The 22,589-nt window shown below is 39.1% G+C and overlaps 1 protein-coding gene across 1 annotated transcript; it reads right to left on the bottom strand.

Annotated features, from left to right (window-relative positions):
- Window positions 1-17,197: 17,197 nt before the first annotated feature.
- Window positions 17,198-18,124, bottom strand: LOC108699013 (olfactory receptor 6N1). Its single transcript, XM_018230870.2, has one exon. The coding sequence runs from the start codon at window positions 18,122-18,124 to the stop codon at window positions 17,198-17,200; it is 927 nt and encodes a 308-aa protein (XP_018086359.1).
- Between the last annotated feature and the right edge of the window lie 4,465 nt (window positions 18,125-22,589).

Genomic DNA, 22,589 nt, shown 5'->3' with positions numbered 1-22,589 from the left:
TTCTCAACAAAAATATTCCTGCCCCTGCAAAGTGATAATACAGCCAAAAGGAATCTTAGCCCCAGGTAGCAATGTGTAAGGAAGACTTACCTGGCGTCCCAAGATGGCAGCATCTCCCATGCAGCTCCTCATGGGCGCAGCTCAGACGTGTCGCCGGCATCGGATTGGTCTCAAGCGCCAAAGCGCTAGCGTCGGATTGGACGCCAGCGAGAGGACGCCAGCATCATGACGTCACTGCGTCCGTTTTTTGGAGCTAAAGGAGGCCTATAAAAGACGCTGGAGCACTGCTGACTTTGCCCTACAATAAGTTCCACATAGTGAGTTCCTGGGTGTGCTATATTACTTCTGCTATTGATCCTGATCTTGACCTTGCCTGTATAACCGTGTATTGAACCTGTGCCGCCTGTACCAACCTTTTTGCCTGGACCTGACTTTGCCTTCTCTTCGCCCCTTGGATACCTCAATCTGGTTGGACTGTGCTTCTTCCTTGGTCCACTACCTCTGGCTGAGCCTTCGGGCCCCTTACACAATGCAATAGGACAATCATTAATTCTGAGGGGAGGCAAAATCTTAGATCCTTTCTTGTCAACAATGCCTGTAAGATCAAAGTAGGCCTCACGTGGCAGGATCTCCTATGTCAGGGAGAACAAAGGCAACGTTGAGGGAAACAAACAGTCCCAGGACTGAGACAGCAGAAATAAGAGTTCCAGTCACATACTGGTGTAGCAATATAGTAAATTGAGTGCACCATTCTCTAACTATGAGCTCCACTCCCAATACTGTGCTCTGGATGAGACCTTAAATCTTAGATCTTAACCAGCCCTCGCACACGGTGTGGAGGCAGGGTGTAGTGTAACTGTAACTTGGTTCAAGGAGCAATAATTGGGCATCAGTGGTTTCATAACCACTCACAGCACCTTTGGTCAGTAGCTGTCCCCCACAGAGATGGGGACAATGTACACAACAGCAGCTCATGGTACACCCAGCTTTCAGCCTTTTCCCTAAGTGGAACCTGAGGGGAATCTCTACATCCTTAGGTCTGTACACTTAGTCCCTACTTCTGGGCAATTAGTACCCGGGATCATAATCCCTTTTACAATCCTCGGAGGAGCCTCAAGCTGCTCAGCTAAATAGCCTGTCTATCTGTCACTCCTAGAGTGACCTCTTAAGGTGAGTAGCCTATCCTTACTAGACCTGACCTGTCTAGGTTTCACTCGAGCTCAGCCTGCCTGCTCAGGCCAGAGCCAGCACAAGGTGGACCCTGAGCGCATGGCTACCAGGGGTTTTATGCTTTGGCACGGTGCCATCTATTGGTCACTATTGTGAACACACAGGGGCACAGCTTAAGGCAGAATAATGAAATAGGTCCCCTGTTAGGACCCATGTAGGCATGTATACCACTGGGGATTTGCCTGCCAATATTATTAGGGGTGGCTAATTTACCAAACCCCTACACTGGATTGTGCCAAGACAATCCAAGCATGACGGGAAAAAGGGGGCAAGAAAAATTATCAAAGCACAACTTTTGTTTAGGCACTTTATTGAGGTAAAATCAAAATATCAAGGAAGCAACCATTAACTAGGGATGTAGCGAACGTCGGAAAAAAAGTTCGCGAACATATCCGCGAACTTGCGCAAAAATGCGAGCGGTTCGCGAACGGTTTGCGAACCCCATAGACTTCAATGGGAAGGCGAACTTTAACATCTAAAAAAGACATTTCTGGCCAGAAAAATGATTTTAAAGTTGTTTAAAGGGTGCAACGACCTGGACAGTGGCATGCCAGAGGGGGATCAAGGGCAAAAATGTATCTGAAAAATCTGCCTGTGTGTGCTTGGAAGAGATAGTGTAGGGGGAGAGCTGTTAGTGATTTCAGGGACAGATGATAGTAAGTTTGCTGGCTAGTAATCTGCTTGATACTGCTCTGTATTGGAGGGACAGAAGTCTGCAGGGATTTGAGGGACATTTTAGCTTAGGTAGCTTTGCTGGCTAGTAATCTACTGTTCTCTTTAAACAACTGCCATACGTTGACCTTGTAGGCATTGTTTGCCCAGTTTTTTTGGACGCAGCCACTGAAGCACAGTTGCCAGAAAAAATATGCCATATAAATGCTGAAAATAGTAATTTTTCGCCATACGTTGACCTTGTAGACATTGTTTGCCCAGTTTTTTTGGTTGCAGCCACTGAAGCACAGTTGCCAGAAAAAATATGCCATATAAATGCTGAAAATAGTCATTTTTTGCCATACGTTGACCTTGTAGGCATTGTTTGCCCAGTTTTTTTGGTCGCAGCCACTGAAGCACAGTTGCCAGAAAAAATATGCCATATAAATGCTGAAAATAGTAATTTTTTGCCATATACGTTGAGTCAACGTATGGCAAAAAATGACTATTTTCAGCATTTATATGGCATATTTTTTCTGGCGTCTGTGCTTCAGTGGCTGCGGCCAAAAATACTGGGCAAATAATGCCTAAAAGGTCAATTTATACACTAATACAGCGATGGATACGGATTACGTAAAATATATTATGGCTGCTTGAAAAAAGTCACTCCGGTGTTTTTTCTGGAGACGGTAATATTATGGATATTTAGACAGAATGTGAACAAGGTCACACAGCTAGATGGCAGTTGGTTGAATAACACACTGGGCAAAAAATGCCTACAGGGCAAATAATGCCTAAAAGGTCAACTTATACACTACTACAGCGATGGATACGGATTACGTAAAATATATTATGGCTGCTTGAAAAAAGTCACTCCGGTGTTTTTTCTGGAGACGGTAATATTATGGATATTTAGACAGAATGTGAACAAGGTCACACAGCTAGATGGCAGTTGGTTGAATAACACACTGGGCAAAAAATGCCTACAGGGCAAATAATGCCTAAAAGGTCAACTTATACACTACTACAGCGGTAGTAAAATAAAAAAAAGTAAAATAAAAAAAAAATGAATATTAAAAAAAAAAAATTAAAGTTGGTGCTGCTGAACTACTAGGAGCAGCAGATTAGCACACCAGTCCCACTCCCCAACACTGCTAGACTAATAGCACTGGGCTCTTATAGTAGTAGTAGTAGTAGTAGTAAAACAACAAAAAAATAAATAAAAGCAGTCCTTACAAGGACTACTGTTATTGCAGCAGTCAGCAGATGAGATCAGAAGCAGGACAGCTGCCCACTGCAGCTACATACAGAGCACTGCAGTAGAAGGTAGATTACTAGCCAGCAAAGCTACCTAAGCTTAAATGTCCCTCAAACCCCTGCAGACTTCTGTCCCTCCAATAACAGAGCAGTATCAAAACGATTACTAGCCAGCAAACTTTCAACTGTCCCTGAAATCACTAACAGGCAGCAGCTCTCTCCCTACACTATCTCTTCAGTACACACAGGCAGAGTGAAAAAACGCTGCAGGGCTTCGGTTTTTATAGGGAAGGGGAGTGGTCCAGGGGAGAGCTTCCTGATTGGCTGCCATGTACCTGCTGGTCTGGGTTGAGAGGGCAAAAAAAAGCGCCAACAATGGCGAACCCAAAATGGCGAACGTCGCGCGACGTTCGCGAACTTCCGGCGAGCGCGAACACCTGATGTTCGCGCGAACAAGTTCGCCGGCGAACAGTTCGCGCCATCTCTACCATTAACACCCAAATCTGAAACAACTAGAAGCTCTAGAATCCAGTCTTCCCAACAGGAAGGTAATAAATAATTTAATAGGTATAGCATAACCCAGCAGAGGTATAGGTTTACTCTTCTACATCAAAGACCTTCCTCAAAAGTAAGAGAAGATCTGATAGAGCCTAACTGCACAAGTTCAGGATCAGATAGAATTAAAGGTCCAGTAACACTGCAGATGGAAGGAGGTGTGTGAGGGTTAAACCAAGTTGGAGATGTTTGAATTGATCTCTCAGCTCATCTCTCTCAAACTGATTTAGAAGAATCAGTTCATCTCATGTATCTGATACACCAGATACATAGGTACATTTTGAACACTGTCGTTGCTGGTATCCTGGTTCCTGGTATATATAGTGATGATCTTTTTCCTTCACTATGGCTGAGAATCAAGGAGTTACTGTAGTACCAGAAGGCAAACCTTATGGACAGGAATGCTCAACTTCTTTATGGTAAATAGTGGAATGGTTCTCTTTTTGAACCTGGTCAGATCCTTAGTGGCCACTTCTACTTGGGTTGCTCACAATTAGGCTTGGGGGTGACTGCCCCCCCTTGTTTCCTGCAAACACCCTCTGTTTACTGTTAACTATCTCTTACAGTTCCATTAACTTTTAGCTTTAGCCTTCCTTTTCATGCTTCTGGGCTTGGAAGACTTTGGAGCAAAAGGCTAAAGTAAAACTGCATGGAATGAATTGGGTGTTCAGCTTTCTATTTTGAAGTATTGATTGTATGATCTGAAAATAATTCACTGAGCCACAGTCTTCACGGAAGGCCCTGCAGGTTTTGGTCTAAATATAACTTGGATAAGCTACCTCCGATGTATCCAGCTAAATTTTTGTTACTGCCAACTGTGTGAAATCATTCAATTAAGAGGCCTATATAATTGTCTCTTCCTTAAATTTGTGGGTTTGCCATTAGGCCCTTTGGCAAAAACTTGTTCATGAGATTATGCCCCTCCATTGTTGTTAATATGGTTCTGACCATGACTAGTTCTACAGGATCTACCTGTCCTCAACTGTGTCCTTAATTTATTTCCTGACACCTGCCCCTGGACTCCCTATATAAAATAGTTTACATTTTGCCCAGGACAATTCCCATATACTTCTACATGGCTTTGCAAAGTTTTAGATGTCAAAGTTTTACATTAGAGTTGTTTGCATTATTTTAGATTAATAAATACAACTTGTGAGTTGCAGCAGAAAAAAAAACTTGAATAGTGGTAAAAAATAGTGATGGGCGAATCTGTGCCATTTCGCTTCGCCGAAAAATTCACGAATTTCGCGCGAAATTCGTGAAACGATGAAAAATTCACGAAACGGCGGGCGGCGAATTTTTGACGCCGGCGAATTTTTGCCGCAAATTTTCGTGGGCGTTTCGCGAATTTATTCACTGGCGGCGAATCGCGCCTGGCGAATAAATTTGCCCATCACTAGTAAAAAACTAAATTCAAATATTGATAAGTCAGCCACAAAATGTCACACACATGACTTTACTAGATACAGTATATGTATTAAAAAATATAAATTAAAGTTATTGTGACCCACACATATGCAATGAATTCATCTTGTAAAAATATTTTTAAGAAAACAGATAAAACTAAAAAAGATAAAAAATGAAATATTTTAAAACGTATTACTACTAAAGCAGACACAGAAGAAACAGTTTCTAAATGCTATGCAAAAAGGAAAAAAAAAACACTTTACAAGAAAGTCACCATGAACCACACATGCAATGGATTCATTTTATAAAAATACATTATAAAAGACATCATAAAAAATACTTGCAAAATAAGTAGATATATTTAATAAATTAAAAGAATAAAAATTAAAAAATTAAAAGAACGCTACAAAGAAATATTAAATATTTTAAAACTGTCTAAACACAATATGGGGCACATTTACCTAGGGTCGAATATTGTGGGTTAATTAACCCTCGATATTCGACTCTCGAAGTAAAATCCTTCGACTTCGAATATCGAAGTCGAAGGATTTACCTCTATTCTTACGATCAAACGATCAAAGGAGTAATCGTTTGATCGAACGATTAAATCCTTCGAATCGAACGATTCAAAGGATTTTAATCCATCGATCAAAGGATATTCCTTCAATTTGGAAATAGTTAGGAAGCCTATGGGGACCTTCCCCATAGGCTAACATTGGACTTGGTAGGTTTTAGGTGGCGAACTAGGGGGTCGAAGATTTTTTTAAAGAGACAGTACTTCGACTATCCAATGGTCGAATAGTCGAACGATTTTTAGTTCAAATCGTTCAATTCGAAGTCGAAGGTCGTAGTCGAAGTAGCCCATTCGATGGTCGAAGTAGCCATATTCGACTACGACCTTATTCGACCATTCGAAATTCAAACTTTTTTTCCTCTATTCCTTCACTCAAACTAAGTAAATGGGCCCCTATATGTTTAATACAATTCATTTAAAGAATATGTGAACTTAAAATAGTTAAATAAATAGATCAATTTAAAAATATAACAAAACGTTTAACAACTTAAAAGTTAAAAACACTCTTTATGCAAATTTTTTTTTACTTACTTGTTACAATAAAATCAAATCAAGAAAAAAATGTGTTATTTGTTTTAGATACATAATAATGTAGAAGGAATATTACATTTTGATCAATGCAATACAGGTATGGGATTGGTTATCTGGAAACCTGTTATTCAGAATGTTCAGAATTAAGGAATGGCTGTCTCCCATAGACTCCATTTTATCTAAATAAACCAATTTTTTTTAAAAAATGATAATAATAAAACAGTACCTTGTACTAGATCCCAGCTAAGATATAATAAATCCTTATTGGAAGAAACAACAGTCAATTTGTTATTTTTAATGTTTACATGGCCTTGTTGTTTTATTTTTACTAACACATCATATTTCATTTTTGAAGATTCTCAAATCCAAGCTTTTGTAGTATATTTATTTGCACCTAGACTGGGGTGAATTGTGAGTTCTTCTCTTTTTTCATTTACTATTTTTAAGTTTACTGTCTTACTACAATTTGGCAGTGCTTATATAATTTGTTTTGGCATCCTGCACCACTGTGTATAACTGGGTTGTAGGAAAACAAAGATGTTTTTCTTCTTTTAGTCTTATGACATTTCTAGTCTTTCTAGTCTTGATGATAGCCATTGACCCACTGCCCAGTGTTTTTCAATACACAGTCATATTTATCTTATTTTTTTGGATCTATCTGATGAAAGACTGAAGGCAAGTCCAGGAAAGTGGGAAAGCTCATTGTGTTACAATGCTTTATTATTTTATTATCTTCACAAAATGACAGTGGCATTTACATTAAAACGATGCCAATAGCTGCATTGGACAGCCCAATCCAACCAATACAGCACATAATTCAGGTCAGTGTTGATGACATAGATGGAAATAAATTGACATTCATTGCATTAGCTGACAGAGACCCAGTTAGAGAATACTTTCACAATTATTTCAATCTCTCTAGAAATGAAAAGATAATTCTCTGCCAAACTAATGCCCCCGAATAAACCTTAGCGGCACTGTTAGACAAAGCTTTCCCCAGCAGGATTAATAAACAAGTCACACTAATTAGTGTAGTGTTTGTGTCTCCATAGATTATTGCTTTGTCTTTAGGAGCCCAGCTCATTATAACTGTTTAGATACTGTTTAATCATTATGGCTTTGTTTAGCCAACATCCCTATAGAATTAATTAAACAAAGATGTTATTGTAGAATTGACATTAACATTTAACATTATAGTTACAATACAAAAGTTAGAATCCATTTTAGATACAAAACTATGGTTAATACAGAACAATAATAAAATATGTTATAAGTTTATACAAAGTCCAATGACTATTATAGTGTAGAAATGAAAATCTAAGATATAAATATTGTTATATGGAAATATAAATAATATAAATGGACCTAAGAGCTAATGCATACTGGGCAGTGATAAATGCACCCGGAATCTGTTTGCTGCCTACTGGCTACAATAGACACTGGGAGCTCTTCCACTGACAATTAATGGGACGTGCAATAACTCCCCTAGTGTTGGGTTTGTGCCATAGACCTAATAGTTAGGTCAGTTCTACCTAGACACATAAGGGTTTAAAAAAATGGATGCGAAATGCCGTATTTGTGCACAGTTCAGCCACCCATGAGTATTCACAGACACAACTCTTTGTATTACCTCAATGGACCGATCCATATATTAACCTTATATAAAAGGATACTGTCTTTGTGCAGAACACTACGAATAACACGGAGGTCAGTTGGCACTATAATATAGCATTGTAGTAAACTAAGATAGGGAAATGCTGATCAAACTAAAAGTATGAAGCAAACATTTCCATATAGTGTTCCAGTTATGCAAAATACCACAACCAGTGCCTCAGTATAATGAAATTAAGATTTTATGCAAAATAAGACTACAAAGCCAATGAACATGCTGGAGGTTGTAGAATCTATTGGAGGGCCACATTATAGTTAAGGCATTAGTATTTATTTTTGATAATATCCACGATGAAATGTGAAAGTGCATTGTGAGTCACAAACTAACATGGCCCAATGTGACATGCATTACAATTTACATACAAGTATAATTTGACCTTCCAACCTGCACGTAAACCTGTTTATAAATAGGTGTTGTGTTTGTAGTTTCTGGACTACTGTATATGCTAGGATTCCAAAGCCCAAGGTGGTATCACTATAATATTTTTAGAAATTACAGAGAGAAAAGGGCGCAACAACATTCTGCTTGTTTGTAGCACACATGGTACAATTCCTGCCCCAATCCAGTGTATGAAACTATAAGACACTCTTATTCAATTCCATTCAGGGTCAGACTGGAGCATGGGGGGACCACCAAGGGCCCTCCTAGTAGTCCTAGGGGGCCCCCTCCTGACTTCCAAACTTGGGGGTCAACTGGGTTTTTACATCGTGTCACTCTGACCCAGTCCGACCCTGATTCCATTCTATTAAAGGCCACCCTGCACAGCTCTCTGATAGATGTTCAATTGCAGTTGCTATAAATGTATCATGTTAGAAATAAGTCACTAATAAACATGGTGGTCCAAATGTCCCAGCATGTTAGTAGCCAAATCAGGCATATAATATATCCACTCATCTGGCAATCTCACCAAACAAGTGGATCTCTTGTGTGGAAAATATATAATTTTCTAATCCATGAAGCATATTCACACATCACACAATTTAAAGTGGCCATACACGGGCAGATTAAAGCTGCTGATATTGGTCGTTTAGGCCAATTCGGCATCTTATCTGCCCAAGTGTTGGGTCTACCGATGGGTCTGCCTGATCAATATCAGGGCAAAAATCAGGCTGATATAGATCGGGGAGGTTTGATATTTTATGTGATCGAGGACTGCATCGGATGGTTGATGCGGTCCTAGGACCCGTCGGCACCCATTTCCTTCATTGTAATCCGATTGTAATCCTAAAACTGAACGATTGTATTAACCCAATATCGCCCTGCCTTTGGTGGGCATATTGGGTAAAGATCCACTCATTTGGCAACCTTGCCAAATGAGTGGATCTTATAGTGTATGGCCACCTTTAGAAACACAAAGAGAACTTTATTACAAGCAACAGAGGTTCAACTAGAACCTAGATAACCTTTCTTGGTGTGCATGTAGTATGGATTTCTCCTGTTTGGATAACCTAAATACAACTTGAATATTTACATTTTTTTAAAAAAGTAGGATTTGTATTTTCACGTTTTTTTAATTAAACAGTTTTTGTCCAATAAAATGTGGTCCAATTTTATTAAAGATGATGCAAGTTGTCACTTCCTAAATAAGTTTACTGGAAAGCTACTTATCTTAGTTCTAATGCTTTTCATCAATGGTCTCCCTGTGTATCTTGAACTGGATGTCCTAGGCCAGGAGTGCCCATGCTTTACTATTGCAAGGTCTACTTTTAGAGATGTTGCCCTATTATAATCTACATCCAATACATCCATACAATTGTTCTTTCTTTCGTAAAGCCTCAAAAATGTTGCACCTTTACTAATTTTAGAAATAGCGCATGTGTAGTCACTGACCACTTGTGTTGGGAAGCAGCTCTTTTACTGTTACAGTTAGATTTTTAGTACCCTATACTAGTGATCCTGAGAATGATAAAAATGTAAGCTTCAACATTTCTTTAACCAGCAAAAGGTAAAGTTGAAGTCTTTGAAGAGACATATTTATACAGGTATTAGACCTGTTATCATTAATTCTTGGGACCTGGTGGTTTACAGATAAGGGATCTGTTGGATCTCCATACTATATAAGTCTACTTAAAAATATTTTAAATAAATCCAAAAGCATTGTTTTGCCTCCAATAAAGATTAATGATATCGTAGTTGGGATCAAGTACAAGGTACTACTTTATTATTACAGAGAAAACAAAATAATTTGTATAAATTAAAATTATTTGCTTATTATGAAGTCTATGGGAGATGGCCTTCCTTTAATGTGGAGCTTTCTGGAAAAAAATAGGTTTCTAGATAATGGATCTCATAGCTGTAATATTTCAGCAGCATTTTGTTATTGTGTAGTTAAATGCACATTAATCTGCTGCCACAGTCCAATGATGTATTATGTGGAAGGCCACTTCATAGGTTGAAACAGCAATTTGACTTAACAGGTCTGGCTGTGTACTACTCCTTGCGTGTGGTTACAAATCCAGTGCAAAGTACAGATACAGAACAAGGCAGCCCCGTTCTTGAAACCTTATATAGGCCTCAACCAACGTCTAGTAGTGGGAAGCCTACATGCCTCCCCCACCACGCACCATGAATACAGCATTGAAGAACACAGGCAGTGCTGTATTCATAGAGTCAACACAGGCAGAAACGGAACTAGAGGGGGGCGGGCCCTGGCGCAGGACACGCAGCCGGGCCCCCGCCCCCTCTGTACACCCGGAACTGGCCCGGGAATATGCACCGCAAAGCCGGGGGGCCCTGAGGTGGTGCGGGCCCTGGCCCGCTCGCACCCCCGGTAGTTCCGCCCCTGTTAACTGCTACAAATGGGTTAATATATCAAGCTACTGCCATGTAGATGTTAACTTCTATTATTTGCTTTTTATTAAGACCGCCTGATTGGCTCCGATCTGTCATTTTCGTCTGACAGTTAGAAGCTGACCTTAATATTATGCTGTGGCTAACAGACTTTACAAACGATGGGCCAGATTCAATTTAATGAGCAAAGCATCTCAGTTCCAGATTTTCCCATGGACTTCAATGGAGTTTTATAAGTTTTTTGGAACTGTACATTTTACCTTTGTCACATATTAAAAAAAAGCAAGAGTTTTAATTTTGTGTTTTAGAAACTGAATTACATCATATATTTTAATGTATGTCAATTGATTACATATTTGTATGGCACAATAGTATAGTCCATCGCTAGTGATACAGGCTGAAATACATTGGCTGAAATACATTGGCTGAAATACATTGGCTGAAATACATTGGCTGAAATACATTGGCTGAAATACATTGGCATACATTGCATTGCAAGTGGCAATATGCCAAATAAAACAGGACTTTCATAATTGTTACGTTCTATTACAAGCTGCATTGTAATTTTGTACTCCCAAGCTAACACTTCTAAATGAACCTCAGGTGTATTTTCTGCCATTGCCTTCACCAACGGGAATAATAAACCATTTGTGCTTATTTGTGTTACTCCAGTGTCTCAGTAGATTTCAGTTCTGCTCTCTGGGATGCCAGCTGGCTATGAGTTTCAGCAGTTGGTTAATAACTATGAGTTTGTTCAACATAGATCCCTGTAGAATTAATTACAGGTTGACAATGTTATTCTAGAAATGCGTTTGCTGTTTAACACTGTAGGTGCAATTCAAAACTTGGTTCCCACAGAAAAGAGTAGAGATCTAAAGTGAATGTAACTAAAGTAATGGAGAATTAAAAAATAAAACACTGGAATTAACCATTTTGGAGAAAAGAGGGTTATGATCAGATGACCTCATAGCCTGCAATTAATATTTCAATAGTTATGTTCCAATAAAGTAATGGAATCAAGCATGTACAGGAAATTCATGAATTAGGGCCTTTGCCTGTCTTTATGTCACTCTTTAATAAATTAAACCACTCCCTGAATCAGTGGGACAGGCTGATACATTAGATAGCTTTAAGAAGGGATTGGATGACTTTTTAGCAAGTGAGGGAATACAGGGTTATGGGAAATAGCTCATAGTACAAGTTGATCCAGTGACCAGTTCAATTGCCATTTTGGAGTGAAGAAGAATGTTTTCCCCCTCTGAGGCAAATTGGAGAGGCTTCAGATGGATTTTTTGCCTTCCTCTGTATCAACTGGCAGTTAGGCAGGTTAAAATAGAGTTCAAAGGCTGAACATGATGGACGTTTTGTCTTTTTTCAACCTAACTTACTATGTTACTGTGTATTTACTGGCATTTTTGCACTTTGCACCCTGACCCCATGCCATCTAAATTGGGCATGGAGACCTATGGTTTCCCCATGAATAGAGAGCTTTGCCTATATTTGAAAGTGATGTATTCATGAGAGCTTGAGGGTAAACCATGTAGGTGTCCCCTCTCCTACCCTGTATCCTTCACCTCATTCAGAAATGCAAGTTAGGGAGTGGCAGTGGACACAACAGAGCTCTTAACTTACTGCCTTTACTGGTAGCTAGTGAATTTGCGTGAATTTGCGCGATTCGCCGCCAGCGAATAAATTCGCGAAACGCCCGCGAAAATTCGCGGCAAAAATTTCGGCAAAAACGGACGCCGGCGTCAAAAACGGGACGCCGGCTCCGTTTCGCGAATTTGCGCAAATTCGCCCATCACTACTGGTAGCTGGTAAGGACAGGATAGGTCAGCACTTGACAATGCTGCACTTTGAGCCTCGTACAGGCATCTTGTATTGACTGCAAGGGGCAGAGTGGAGCCAGACCCTGGGCAGAAGTGCTCTGTGCATGTGTGTTCTTTAGTGCTCTTGTATTTCTGCCCAGGGTCTACTTAAATGACCCAAATACAATTTGCAAGACAGCTAGTCAAAAGGCATGACATTTTGAGTTAATGAGATGATTTGACAGATAGCTTTTCAAGGTCTGGAGTGGGGAAACCATTGCTCATATATATAAATATATATAATACACAAAAGCCAATAATATCTTGTAAATTATATCCTTATAAACGGTGACTAGTGATGTCATCAGTTATAAACGGTAAGTAGTGATGTCATTTTTGTCACATGACTTGTGTATTATAATAAATAAAGTACCCCTTATTGGAAAATATGAGGATATTAGAAGTAAGAGATCCATGTTCGCCCTTGTGCTTTTATGTGGTAATGGAACTCCTCAGTGACTTATAATATCCTTATATTTTACAATAGAGGGTACTTAATTCACTATATAAAGTTAATAAGGACCCGCACTCCATAGTCAGTGAACCATCATTATTTATTGTTCAAACTTGTGCATCCAACGTTTCGGCCCACATTAGGGTCATGTGACATGCATAGTGTTATGCATTTGTTAATCAGTGCTGGCTTGAGAATTAGGGGCCAATACCTCTAAAACATTAATGTTGCCGGACTGATATTTTTTACTGAAAATTTTTCTTATGAGATTCTTTCTGCTACTGGACTCATTCCAATGAGTTAGAGACAGTAAATTATGTTTTCAGTTTGGCCCCAGTGATTTGAGCATTTCTTTTGTTATGGAAACGAGACCTTGCGGATATTGTCTAGAACTTTGTATATAGTTGGATTCATAAGACTGAGGCTACTGAGCACCCACCACAACTCTTCTACCTCTATCTACTCAATTGAGTAGGACTTAAACTTCCTATACCTACTACTTTCCAAGTTTCTGAATGAGGCTTAGCCAGAGACAAATTAACCCTTTTTTAGTATGCTTTAGGAGGGTAAGATACAGTAGGTTAAATAGCATGAGCAGCCTGTGCTCCAACAAGTATTGTAGTAGGGAGTAGCACTCCTCTAGGCTCTGAGTCTGCCTATAGTGAAGGGACCGCAGTTGGATAGGGTGTCAGGCTTTAGATTTATTCTAAACCAGAAACTTGTAGGGAAACTTGTAGGGCAGGCACGACAAACTTCTGGTTTGGACCACTCCCCTTGCTGAAGGCTCAGGACGGTGCACCTGGGCCTTTTCCTTGATCTGGACTTCATTGGACTACTATCTGTGTTCATTTTAGATTTATTCTCCCTGATTGTTCCACTGTATGGAATCTGGACCACGCATTCCATCCTAGAAGTGTACCATGACTACCCTACTTATGTCAGGCTCATTTATTAACGCAGCGCAGCGCTAAAAAGAGCGCAGTGGCCAGACATTTGCCCAGCGCATGCGAGTATTTAATAATGTAGCGCACGATACCTTAACAGTGCGATTTGTGCGCTAATGTAGACACAAGACAGGTGCGACGTGTGAAACTGCGTATCAGCTGTCGCAGTGCTTATAATAAATTGTGCGCACAGGAAGATACCGCAAAGGTAAGGATTAGTTGTGCTCATGTATGAATGCGCTGCTTTAATTAGTTGCGTCACATATTGCGCATATTGCGTTCACTTAGACGCATCTGCATTTGTTTCTGTGCTAATATTTGTTTGGTTGCAAAGGTGTTTAGCCTACCTGATACCCTTAAAGGAACCTTGGTCAATATAAACATGTTGGGTGGAAGGCGTGGTTAATATGCACTTTACAAGGGTTGTTCGTCTTGAATATACTAGCGCAGCTGGGCAGGAATGCGCATTTTGAAGAGCGTTACTATTACGCCACGAAGAGGCAGGCGTAAAAATTGTGGTGCTGTTGCCCGGGTGCAGTTTTGCACATATACAGACGCAAATCTGCGACGGCCGCAGTGCAAGCGCATTGTAGCCACGCCCACAGCCACGCCCCTAACAACCACGGCATCATTTGCGACATAAATGCCCAATCTTTTGCGCAATGCGCATAAACAAAACCATCGCAAAAGCTCTGTGTTATGCGCAATATCACGCAAATATATTAGCGATCACGCTTGTGATGGCGCAGACAACCTTTTGCGTCCACTTATGCGCTGCGCTGCTTTAATAAATGAGCCCCACTGTGTTGGCTCGGCCAAACTGTCCTGGTATTCTATCATCTTATCTGCAATTGCCTCTTTGGAGTATAACCTGTGGATCATTGGTCTCTGATAAATAAAAGTTAATTTGTTGTTTTCTGCAAGAACCTCCTTGCGTCCTTTATTTTAATTTTATGCACAGTAGCCTAAGGGAGTTGTAGTTCCACTACACCCTACCTTCGTACTTCCACTTAGCGAAGGCCCTGCTTAAGTGTTAGAGTCAAATGCTTTAGCGAGTCAGGGAACAGGGCCCCCGTGAACGAGGTTAGCTCGTGTGTAGTAGTGTCACTGGTATAGCACTCTCTAGGAGAGTGAATCAGCGAGCATAAGATAGCAAGAACAGCTTTAAGCTTCATCAAGGAGCTGTGAGTAGATCTCTCCCAGGCCCTGCTTGCCTGTAGTGAAAGGACTGCAGTACTGACGGTCCCTGTTCCACATCTATTGTAGGGATCTGGACACATGAGGTACTGACAACTTGAAAGGTGTATACTTCAACTCCCCCCTGCTATTCCTTCAGTGGTGCAATTTATGCTTTGTCTGCTACATCCTTGTAACTGGCATTATTCAACAACCTCATGTATTGTGAGTATTCTCAACCCTGTGGCGCTTTATATTGAATAAAGCCTGTTCATTATTGTTTTACAAAGAACCCCTGGCGTTCATTTTCCAACATTTTCCACTATTTGCAGTATAGAGGTGTAGCTCAACAACACCCTCACATGCTCTTGCCACCTAGCGAAAGCCTATCTGTAACGATAAGTTACCCTGGTGGTCTAGTGGCTTACCCTGTGGCCCTGGACGCCCGCCGCATGCGTCCTTTTAAAACATATTTCACTACCATATTTTTTTAATTCTGTAATACAGGATTTTCCTGAAAATTGTGACTTTAATACATTTTCTCATTTAGCTGATGTTTTTTATTGAAAAAAATATTAAACCTAAAAGCTGCCAAGATCTATTCAAACCAATGAGTAAAGGTACGGGACCTGTTATCCAGAATGCTCAGGAACTGGGGTTTTCAGGATAATGGATCTTTCTGTCTTAAGTCTACTAGAAAATCTAAAACATTAAAAAAAAACAATAGGCTGGTTTTGCTTTCAAAAAGGATTACCGGTAATTATATCTTAGTTTGGATCAAGTTCAAGGTACAGATAAAACAGAAATCATTTTTAAAAATGTGGATTATTTGGATAAAATGGATTCTATGGCAAACGACCATCCCGTAATTCAGAGCTTTCAGGATAATAGGTTTCCGGATAACAGATTCCATATCTGTTCATCTGCATGTGTTTGGTTGTAAATCTTTCATATCACTCCATTTACCATGTTCTTTACCATTTCAGTCTTGCACAACATCATTTTCTCAGACTTTGTAACTTTGTGACAAATGATAATTACCAAAGAACTTAAGTGTGAGAAGTTTTAATATAAATGTAGAGCATTTTTCAAATGTTGATAAATCTTCCCCCAAAGAAGCAAATGGAAATGAAAAGCGAAATTGGAACATTATTCCCTTAAATTCACCTTGGCTAATTTACCTTTTTTTTAGCTGCAATGTTTGATTACATTTTTTTATTTATTCCTGTGTGCAACAAAATAAAGCCAACCTTCAGTCAGCCTAAGCATTCGATGGTTTAAATGACCAAACCATTCAAAGTCACCTCCTAAATGAAAAAAAAAGCAATCACTAACTAACTAATATTTTGCACAAAAATAATAGGATAGCTTGTGAATAGTTTCATGCGAAAATGAGGCCCATAGACTCCCATGGGTGGAAAAAATGTCACATTTAAGTTAACTGTTAGTTAACTTACTGACTGTCCTATTGGCCTTCATTTTTTTATTTTGTATAGTTTTTGAATTATTTGCCATCTTCTTCTGACTCTTTCCAGCTTCCAAATCGGGGTCACTGGCCCCGGAAGCCAAAAAACTATTGATATTTTTACTAGTCAATACTTATCTTTCTAATCAGACCCTATTCATATGCCAGTCTCTTATTCAAACTACTGCCTGGTTGCTATGGTAAATTATCACCTAGCAACCAGATTACTGGAGAGCTGAACACAAAGCTAAATAATTCAAAAACCAAAATTAATAAAAACACCATACTAATAGTCAACACCATTAGAAAAACAGAAGGGTAGTAGAGGTATAGGACTTGTTATTCAGAATGCTCAGGTCCTGTGGTTTTCTGGATAATAGATCTTAACATAATTTGGATCTTCATTCTTTAAGTCCAAAATCATTTAACCATTAAATAAACCCAATAGGCTGGTTTGCTTCCAATAATGATAATTAGTATGTGCATGTTGCACCCAAATATTGCTGCCACCAAAACACCCCAAACCTCAGCGCAATAATCTTCTGCAGCCCCTGGTGCGTACATCTGCCCTGATTGCGATCCTCTATAGTACAAATGATTTCTTTGCAATGATCCTTAGGATTTTACATTATTTTTGATAATTTCTTTCTTATCAGCTCTCTAATTTCTTGGTTCCGTAAGCTATAAATGATTGGATTGCACATGGGTGTTAAAACTGAATATATAACAGCCATGCTTCGATCATAGTTTGCAGGATAGCTTTTGGTTAGCCTGATATACATAAAAGCAACACTTCCAAAGAATAAAGTAACCACAGTAAGGTGCGCCCCACAAGTAGAAAATGCCTTTTTTCGCCCTTCTTTGGTGCTTATCTTTAACACGGCTGAAAGTATCTTTGCATAGGAACATATGATGCACGTGAAGGCAACACAGATAATTATTGCATTAATAGTAAAATCCACAGCAAAATTAAGAGAAGTGTCTGAGCACGATAAGTTTATTAGTGGAGCAAAATCGCAAAATATGTGCTCAACTTTGTTTAAACCACAAAAATATAGTCTAGAAAGAAGGATTATCTGGGCTAAAGGACCAATAAGCCCTATAAACCAGCAGAGACCAGCAAGCTGGAAGCAACATGATGGGGTCATGATGGATGGATATCGTAGAGGATTGCATATGGCCAGGTAGCGGTCATAGGCCATAGCTGTTAGGAGATAAGTCTCAGTGATACCTAAACAGTGTAAGAAATATATTTGTAGCAGACAACCATGATATGATATGGTCTTGTTATTTAATAGATTGGCAAGCATTTTAGGAATTGTGACGGCCGTGTACCATATTTCCAGGAAGGAAAGTATAGCCACAAAGATGTAAAGAGGAACATGGAGATGGCAATGGGTGCATATCAAAGTAATTATTGTGATGTTGCCACTGATGGTGAAAATGTAGATGATGAGTAGCAGGGGAAAGAGTAAAGTTTGAAGTCCTTTGAAGTCGGGAAATCCCACAATAATAAACTCGGAAACCTGAGTCTGGTTTGTGACGTCCATATATCTAGAAAACAGAGCACAATATCAAATCGTTTAAACATATTGGTTTACAAGGACTGGAAAAAAAAATAATGTTCTATGAATTGTAACCTTTCCTGAAAAACCAGTAAAAGGTCCTGAAACAAAGCAGAATCTGTATCTCAGTTTCATTTCTTAACTTGTGGTTAGAAGATTTTTGAGCTACACAATGACTCTCTCCTGCAGAGTGTTTCCTACGGTAAATGTGGATGTTCAGCATTTAGTATTACACAAAGTAAGAGCAAAGCGAAGGTTTTAATCTGTAAACTAAGAAGTCAAACGTGGTCCAGTTTTTCATGAGATTTTAACAGAATTATTTTATTGAATTTGTTCCTTACAGAAATATTGTTTTTTGTGATCCAGTTGTCTCTTTGGTATTTAAAAAAACATATATAACACATATAATGTCAGTGCTCTCACATCAACAATGTTTAAAATCAACTATCATTTATACCTACCGCAAGTAACTTGCCATTCCCATTAGAGGATTACAAAATATCTCAGCTAATTTATTTAATTATTTCGATTTTACTGGTAATTAAATCCTGGTGGAATTTGCAGCATATTCAGCAGCCTTTATGTCTAATGTATTTGGACTTTCATACACAAGCCAAAAAAAGAATCTAATAAAACATTATGGATTATGTGATCAGTATTGATCATCTCAATGAAAAGTCAGTTATTTCAGAAACTGTTTTACCCCCCAGTAGCCACATGGTGACTTGGCTAAGTCCACCACACTTGACCACAGGGTAGTATCAATATTGAGAAAAGGCCAAGGGATGACATACTAAGGGACACCTTTTTTTTTGCGGTCAGTAGTGGCAAGAATGGATTTGTTGACAAAAATCCTATTTCTGAGAATTTGATTACAAATTGGTATCAAGTGGTGATGATTACATTTCATTTGATTAAAAGTGGCATCAAATGACACTTGACCTTATATGCCGAAGTCAAGATGAGACAAAATGAGAGTAGTATAGCAAATTAGTAAATCTAAAAAAGAAGGTATGTAAATGTCTCCAAGCTTAGCAACGTATTACTGTTTGTATTACCTGCCTAACTGCTAGTTGATCCAGAGGAAGGCAAAAAAAAAAAAAAACATTTGCAGCCTCTCCAATTTGACTCAGAGGGGGAAAAAATACCTTCCTGACTCCAAGGGCCAAATTTACTAAAGATCGAAGTGGCTAACGCTAGCAAAAATTCACCAGCGTGACTTCATTTCGTTACTTCACCGATTTACTAACGGGCGCTGGCGTACATTCGCTAGCGAAGAGGACCAACTCTAGTGCTACTTTGCACCTTTACGCCAGGCTAAGTTGCGCTATGGCGAAGGGACGTAACTACGCTAATTCACTAATTTGCGCATTTTACTGTACGTTACCTCTTGCACCAGAATTGCCTTCGCCACCTCAGACCAGGCGAAGTGCAATAGAGTAGATAGGGATTGCTTCAAAAAAAGTTGAAATTTTTTTCTAAGTCCCAAAAAACGCTGGCGTCTTTTACTTTTTTAGGGGTAATAGGCTGAAAAAGATCGTAAATTTTTTTTGGGTTACCCTCCTTCCCCCCTACACATCCTAACATATGGCCACTAAACTATACAGTGGGCACATGTATAGGGTAAAATAACAGCTATATTTTATTTTATGAAGCTTTCCCAGGCTTGTGTAGTGTAATGTATTTGCTGCTACATATACGTCCATTGTACTTTAACTTGGTGCCGTATGCAAATTAGGCATCGCTAGCGTAACTTCGCTACCTTTCGCCTCCCTGAGCACAACTTTGGATTTTAGTGAATTAGCGAAGCCCTGGCGAAATTTCGCTTGGCGAAGTGCGGAGAAGCCAATGCTGGCGCAACTTCAAAGGTAAATAAATTTGCCCCCAAGATGGTAATCAGACCAGTCCCTGGATAATAGGCATGTTCGTAATGCAATCATTTTTATATGCATTTTTAAAGCATCTGTAATAATCTGTTATAATGCACTTTTCATAGTTTGAGGTGTCTTCACCCCACATATTTTGCATAATCATGTGTTATCAAGCCTTTCTGCCCTGGTGCATTGACAACAATGATGCTGCAAAAATGGCAATGTTAAGCCAACTTTTGCAGTGTCATATTTTTGAATACAAATACATTTTTACCCATTTCCAGTTCTTGGCAGTTAGCGTTTCTCTCTGCCCTGGTAGCTTTGGGCACAGAAAACCCCCCTCGACAACATGCCATGGCGCTGTCATGTCCGTCCTTTGAAACATAGAGACATATTTACCTTACCCATTCTGAATTCAGGAGAATGGGTAATTTCCAAAAATAAAAAAAAATGGGTGAACTTATTTTTTATGGCTTTACCCCACATAAAATAAAGTTGATTTTGCAGAAGCTAAGTTGACAAAAATGATAGATTGTGTGCACTACTATGATAGATATGCATAATGATTCATTTTTTTTAAACTGATTCTATATATATTGAGCTTAGCGGGGTTATAAAATACAGACAATTGCAATTCTGTAATGATCAATATTTATTTTATTAATCGTAAAAAAAATAAAAAACTCGAATAAAGAACTTCGGCATCTAAAAGCTTGCATGTTCATGTAGAAGTTATTGGCAGTTGTCCAAGGAAAAATTCATATTTGCCCTATCCCATTGGCTCATTGATGTAGTTTTTGCCTTGGACAGCCAGCATTTACTGTCATTGCGATCTGATCATTTAGCCCAATGTCCAAATGCATCATCAGCCTAATATCGCCTACCTCAAGGTGGGCATGTTGGTAAAAGATCTGCTCCTTTGGTGACCTTGCCAAGTGGATCTTTAAAATGATGTCCAGTTTTATTATTTATGCACTTTTTTCTGTGCACTTTCTTGATTCAGTTAACACTAGGGTTCTGTAAATATCTCAGAAACTGCTTAATAAATGTGTGAATTACAAAAGTACTCAGAGAAGCTCCCTGAGCAAGTTTTAAAAAATCATTTTTTTAGGTTTAGATCCCTTTTAATTGGGTTGAGCAGATCTTAAAACCTGTTGTAAGGGGCACAACAAGCTATTTACAAGATACAACTGATCTGTTAAACAAACTTGCAGGCATAGGACCACTTCCAGAGGGCACAATTTTGGCAACAATGGATGTGGAATCATTATATACAAAAATTCCACATAAGGATGGTATAGATGCCTGCAAAACATTTCTGGAAAAACATGATTTACTATCCCAAGCAGTTGTACAACTGATTGAGTTTACCTTAACACACAACTGCTTCTTTTTCGGCCAGGACGTATTTCTGCAAAGGATGGGAACCAGTATGGGTACACGCTTTGCACCCCAGTATGCCAACCTCTTCATGGCAAAAATAGAAGAGGACTTCTTCTCCACCTGCAATACCAAGCCTTTGACATACCTCCGCTATATAGAAGACATATTCATAATCTGGACTGATACTGAACAAGAACTTATTCAGTTTCACAAACAGTTTCAAGACTTTCATCCAACTATCAATTTGAAAATTAGCTACTCTCCCACTTACATCCACTTTTTGGACACAACCATTCACATCAGGGAAAATACTATTCAAACCAAGATATATCGAAAGCCAATGGACAAACCATCATATCTAATGTATTACAGCTTTTACCCTGACCACACTAAACAGTCAATAAGCTACAGACAGGCTTTACGATACAATCGTATATGTTCAGACACAGCTGAAAGGAACCACCTCCTCAAAGCAGACTTCATCAACAGGGGCTACAACCCCATGATTGTAGATCAATACATTCATGCAGCCACCAGGATTCCCAGAAGTCACCTTCTACAATATAAACAAAAACCTGAAATAAATCGGGTTCCTCTAGTGGTCACATACAATCCACAACTAAGGACCCTCAGAAAAATAGCCAGATATCTACAAGATACACTTCATAAGGACGAGAGGCTCAAAAGCATATTCCCAGACCCACCACTTCTAGCATTCAGACAGCCTCCCAACCTAAAGTCACTAATAACAAGAAGTGACTTAATGCACCCCACCAAAAATGGAACATATATCTGTGGCAAAAAACAATGCAAAACCTGCCCACACAGCCTGACTTCAGACAAAATACCAATTCCTTTGATTCTACACTCCAATAATTCAGCCCTAATTTATACTCAGCCTCTTTGACCCACATTATCTTGTACTTTATCTGCTTGTCTCTTGCAGAGATTTACTGTTATTGTGTTTGGCTCAGTAAACTACTGCAACACAATGTTCAAAACATTTACGCTTATTGCAAAATGTTTTTTTTTCATACTTAAAGGAACAGTAACACCAAAAAATCCAAGTGTTTAAAGGAATGACAATATAATGTACTGCTGCCTTGCACTGGTAAAACTGGTGTGTTTACTTCAGAAACACAACTATAGTTTATATAAACAAGCTGCTGTGTAGCCATGGAGGCAGCCATTCACGC

Source organism: Xenopus laevis, chromosome 8L (assembly GCF_017654675.1).
Source record: "Xenopus laevis strain J_2021 chromosome 8L, Xenopus_laevis_v10.1, whole genome shotgun sequence".
NCBI lineage: Eukaryota > Metazoa > Chordata > Amphibia > Anura > Pipidae > Xenopus > Xenopus laevis.
Note: the sequence above shows the minus strand (reverse complement) of the source record. Positions and strands in the feature narration are given on the sequence as shown.

Coding starts and splice junctions, on each gene's coding strand:
- LOC108699013 (XM_018230870.2), bottom strand. CDS start 18,124: ATGGACGTCACAAACCAGACTCAGGTTTCCGAGTTTATTATTGTGGGA.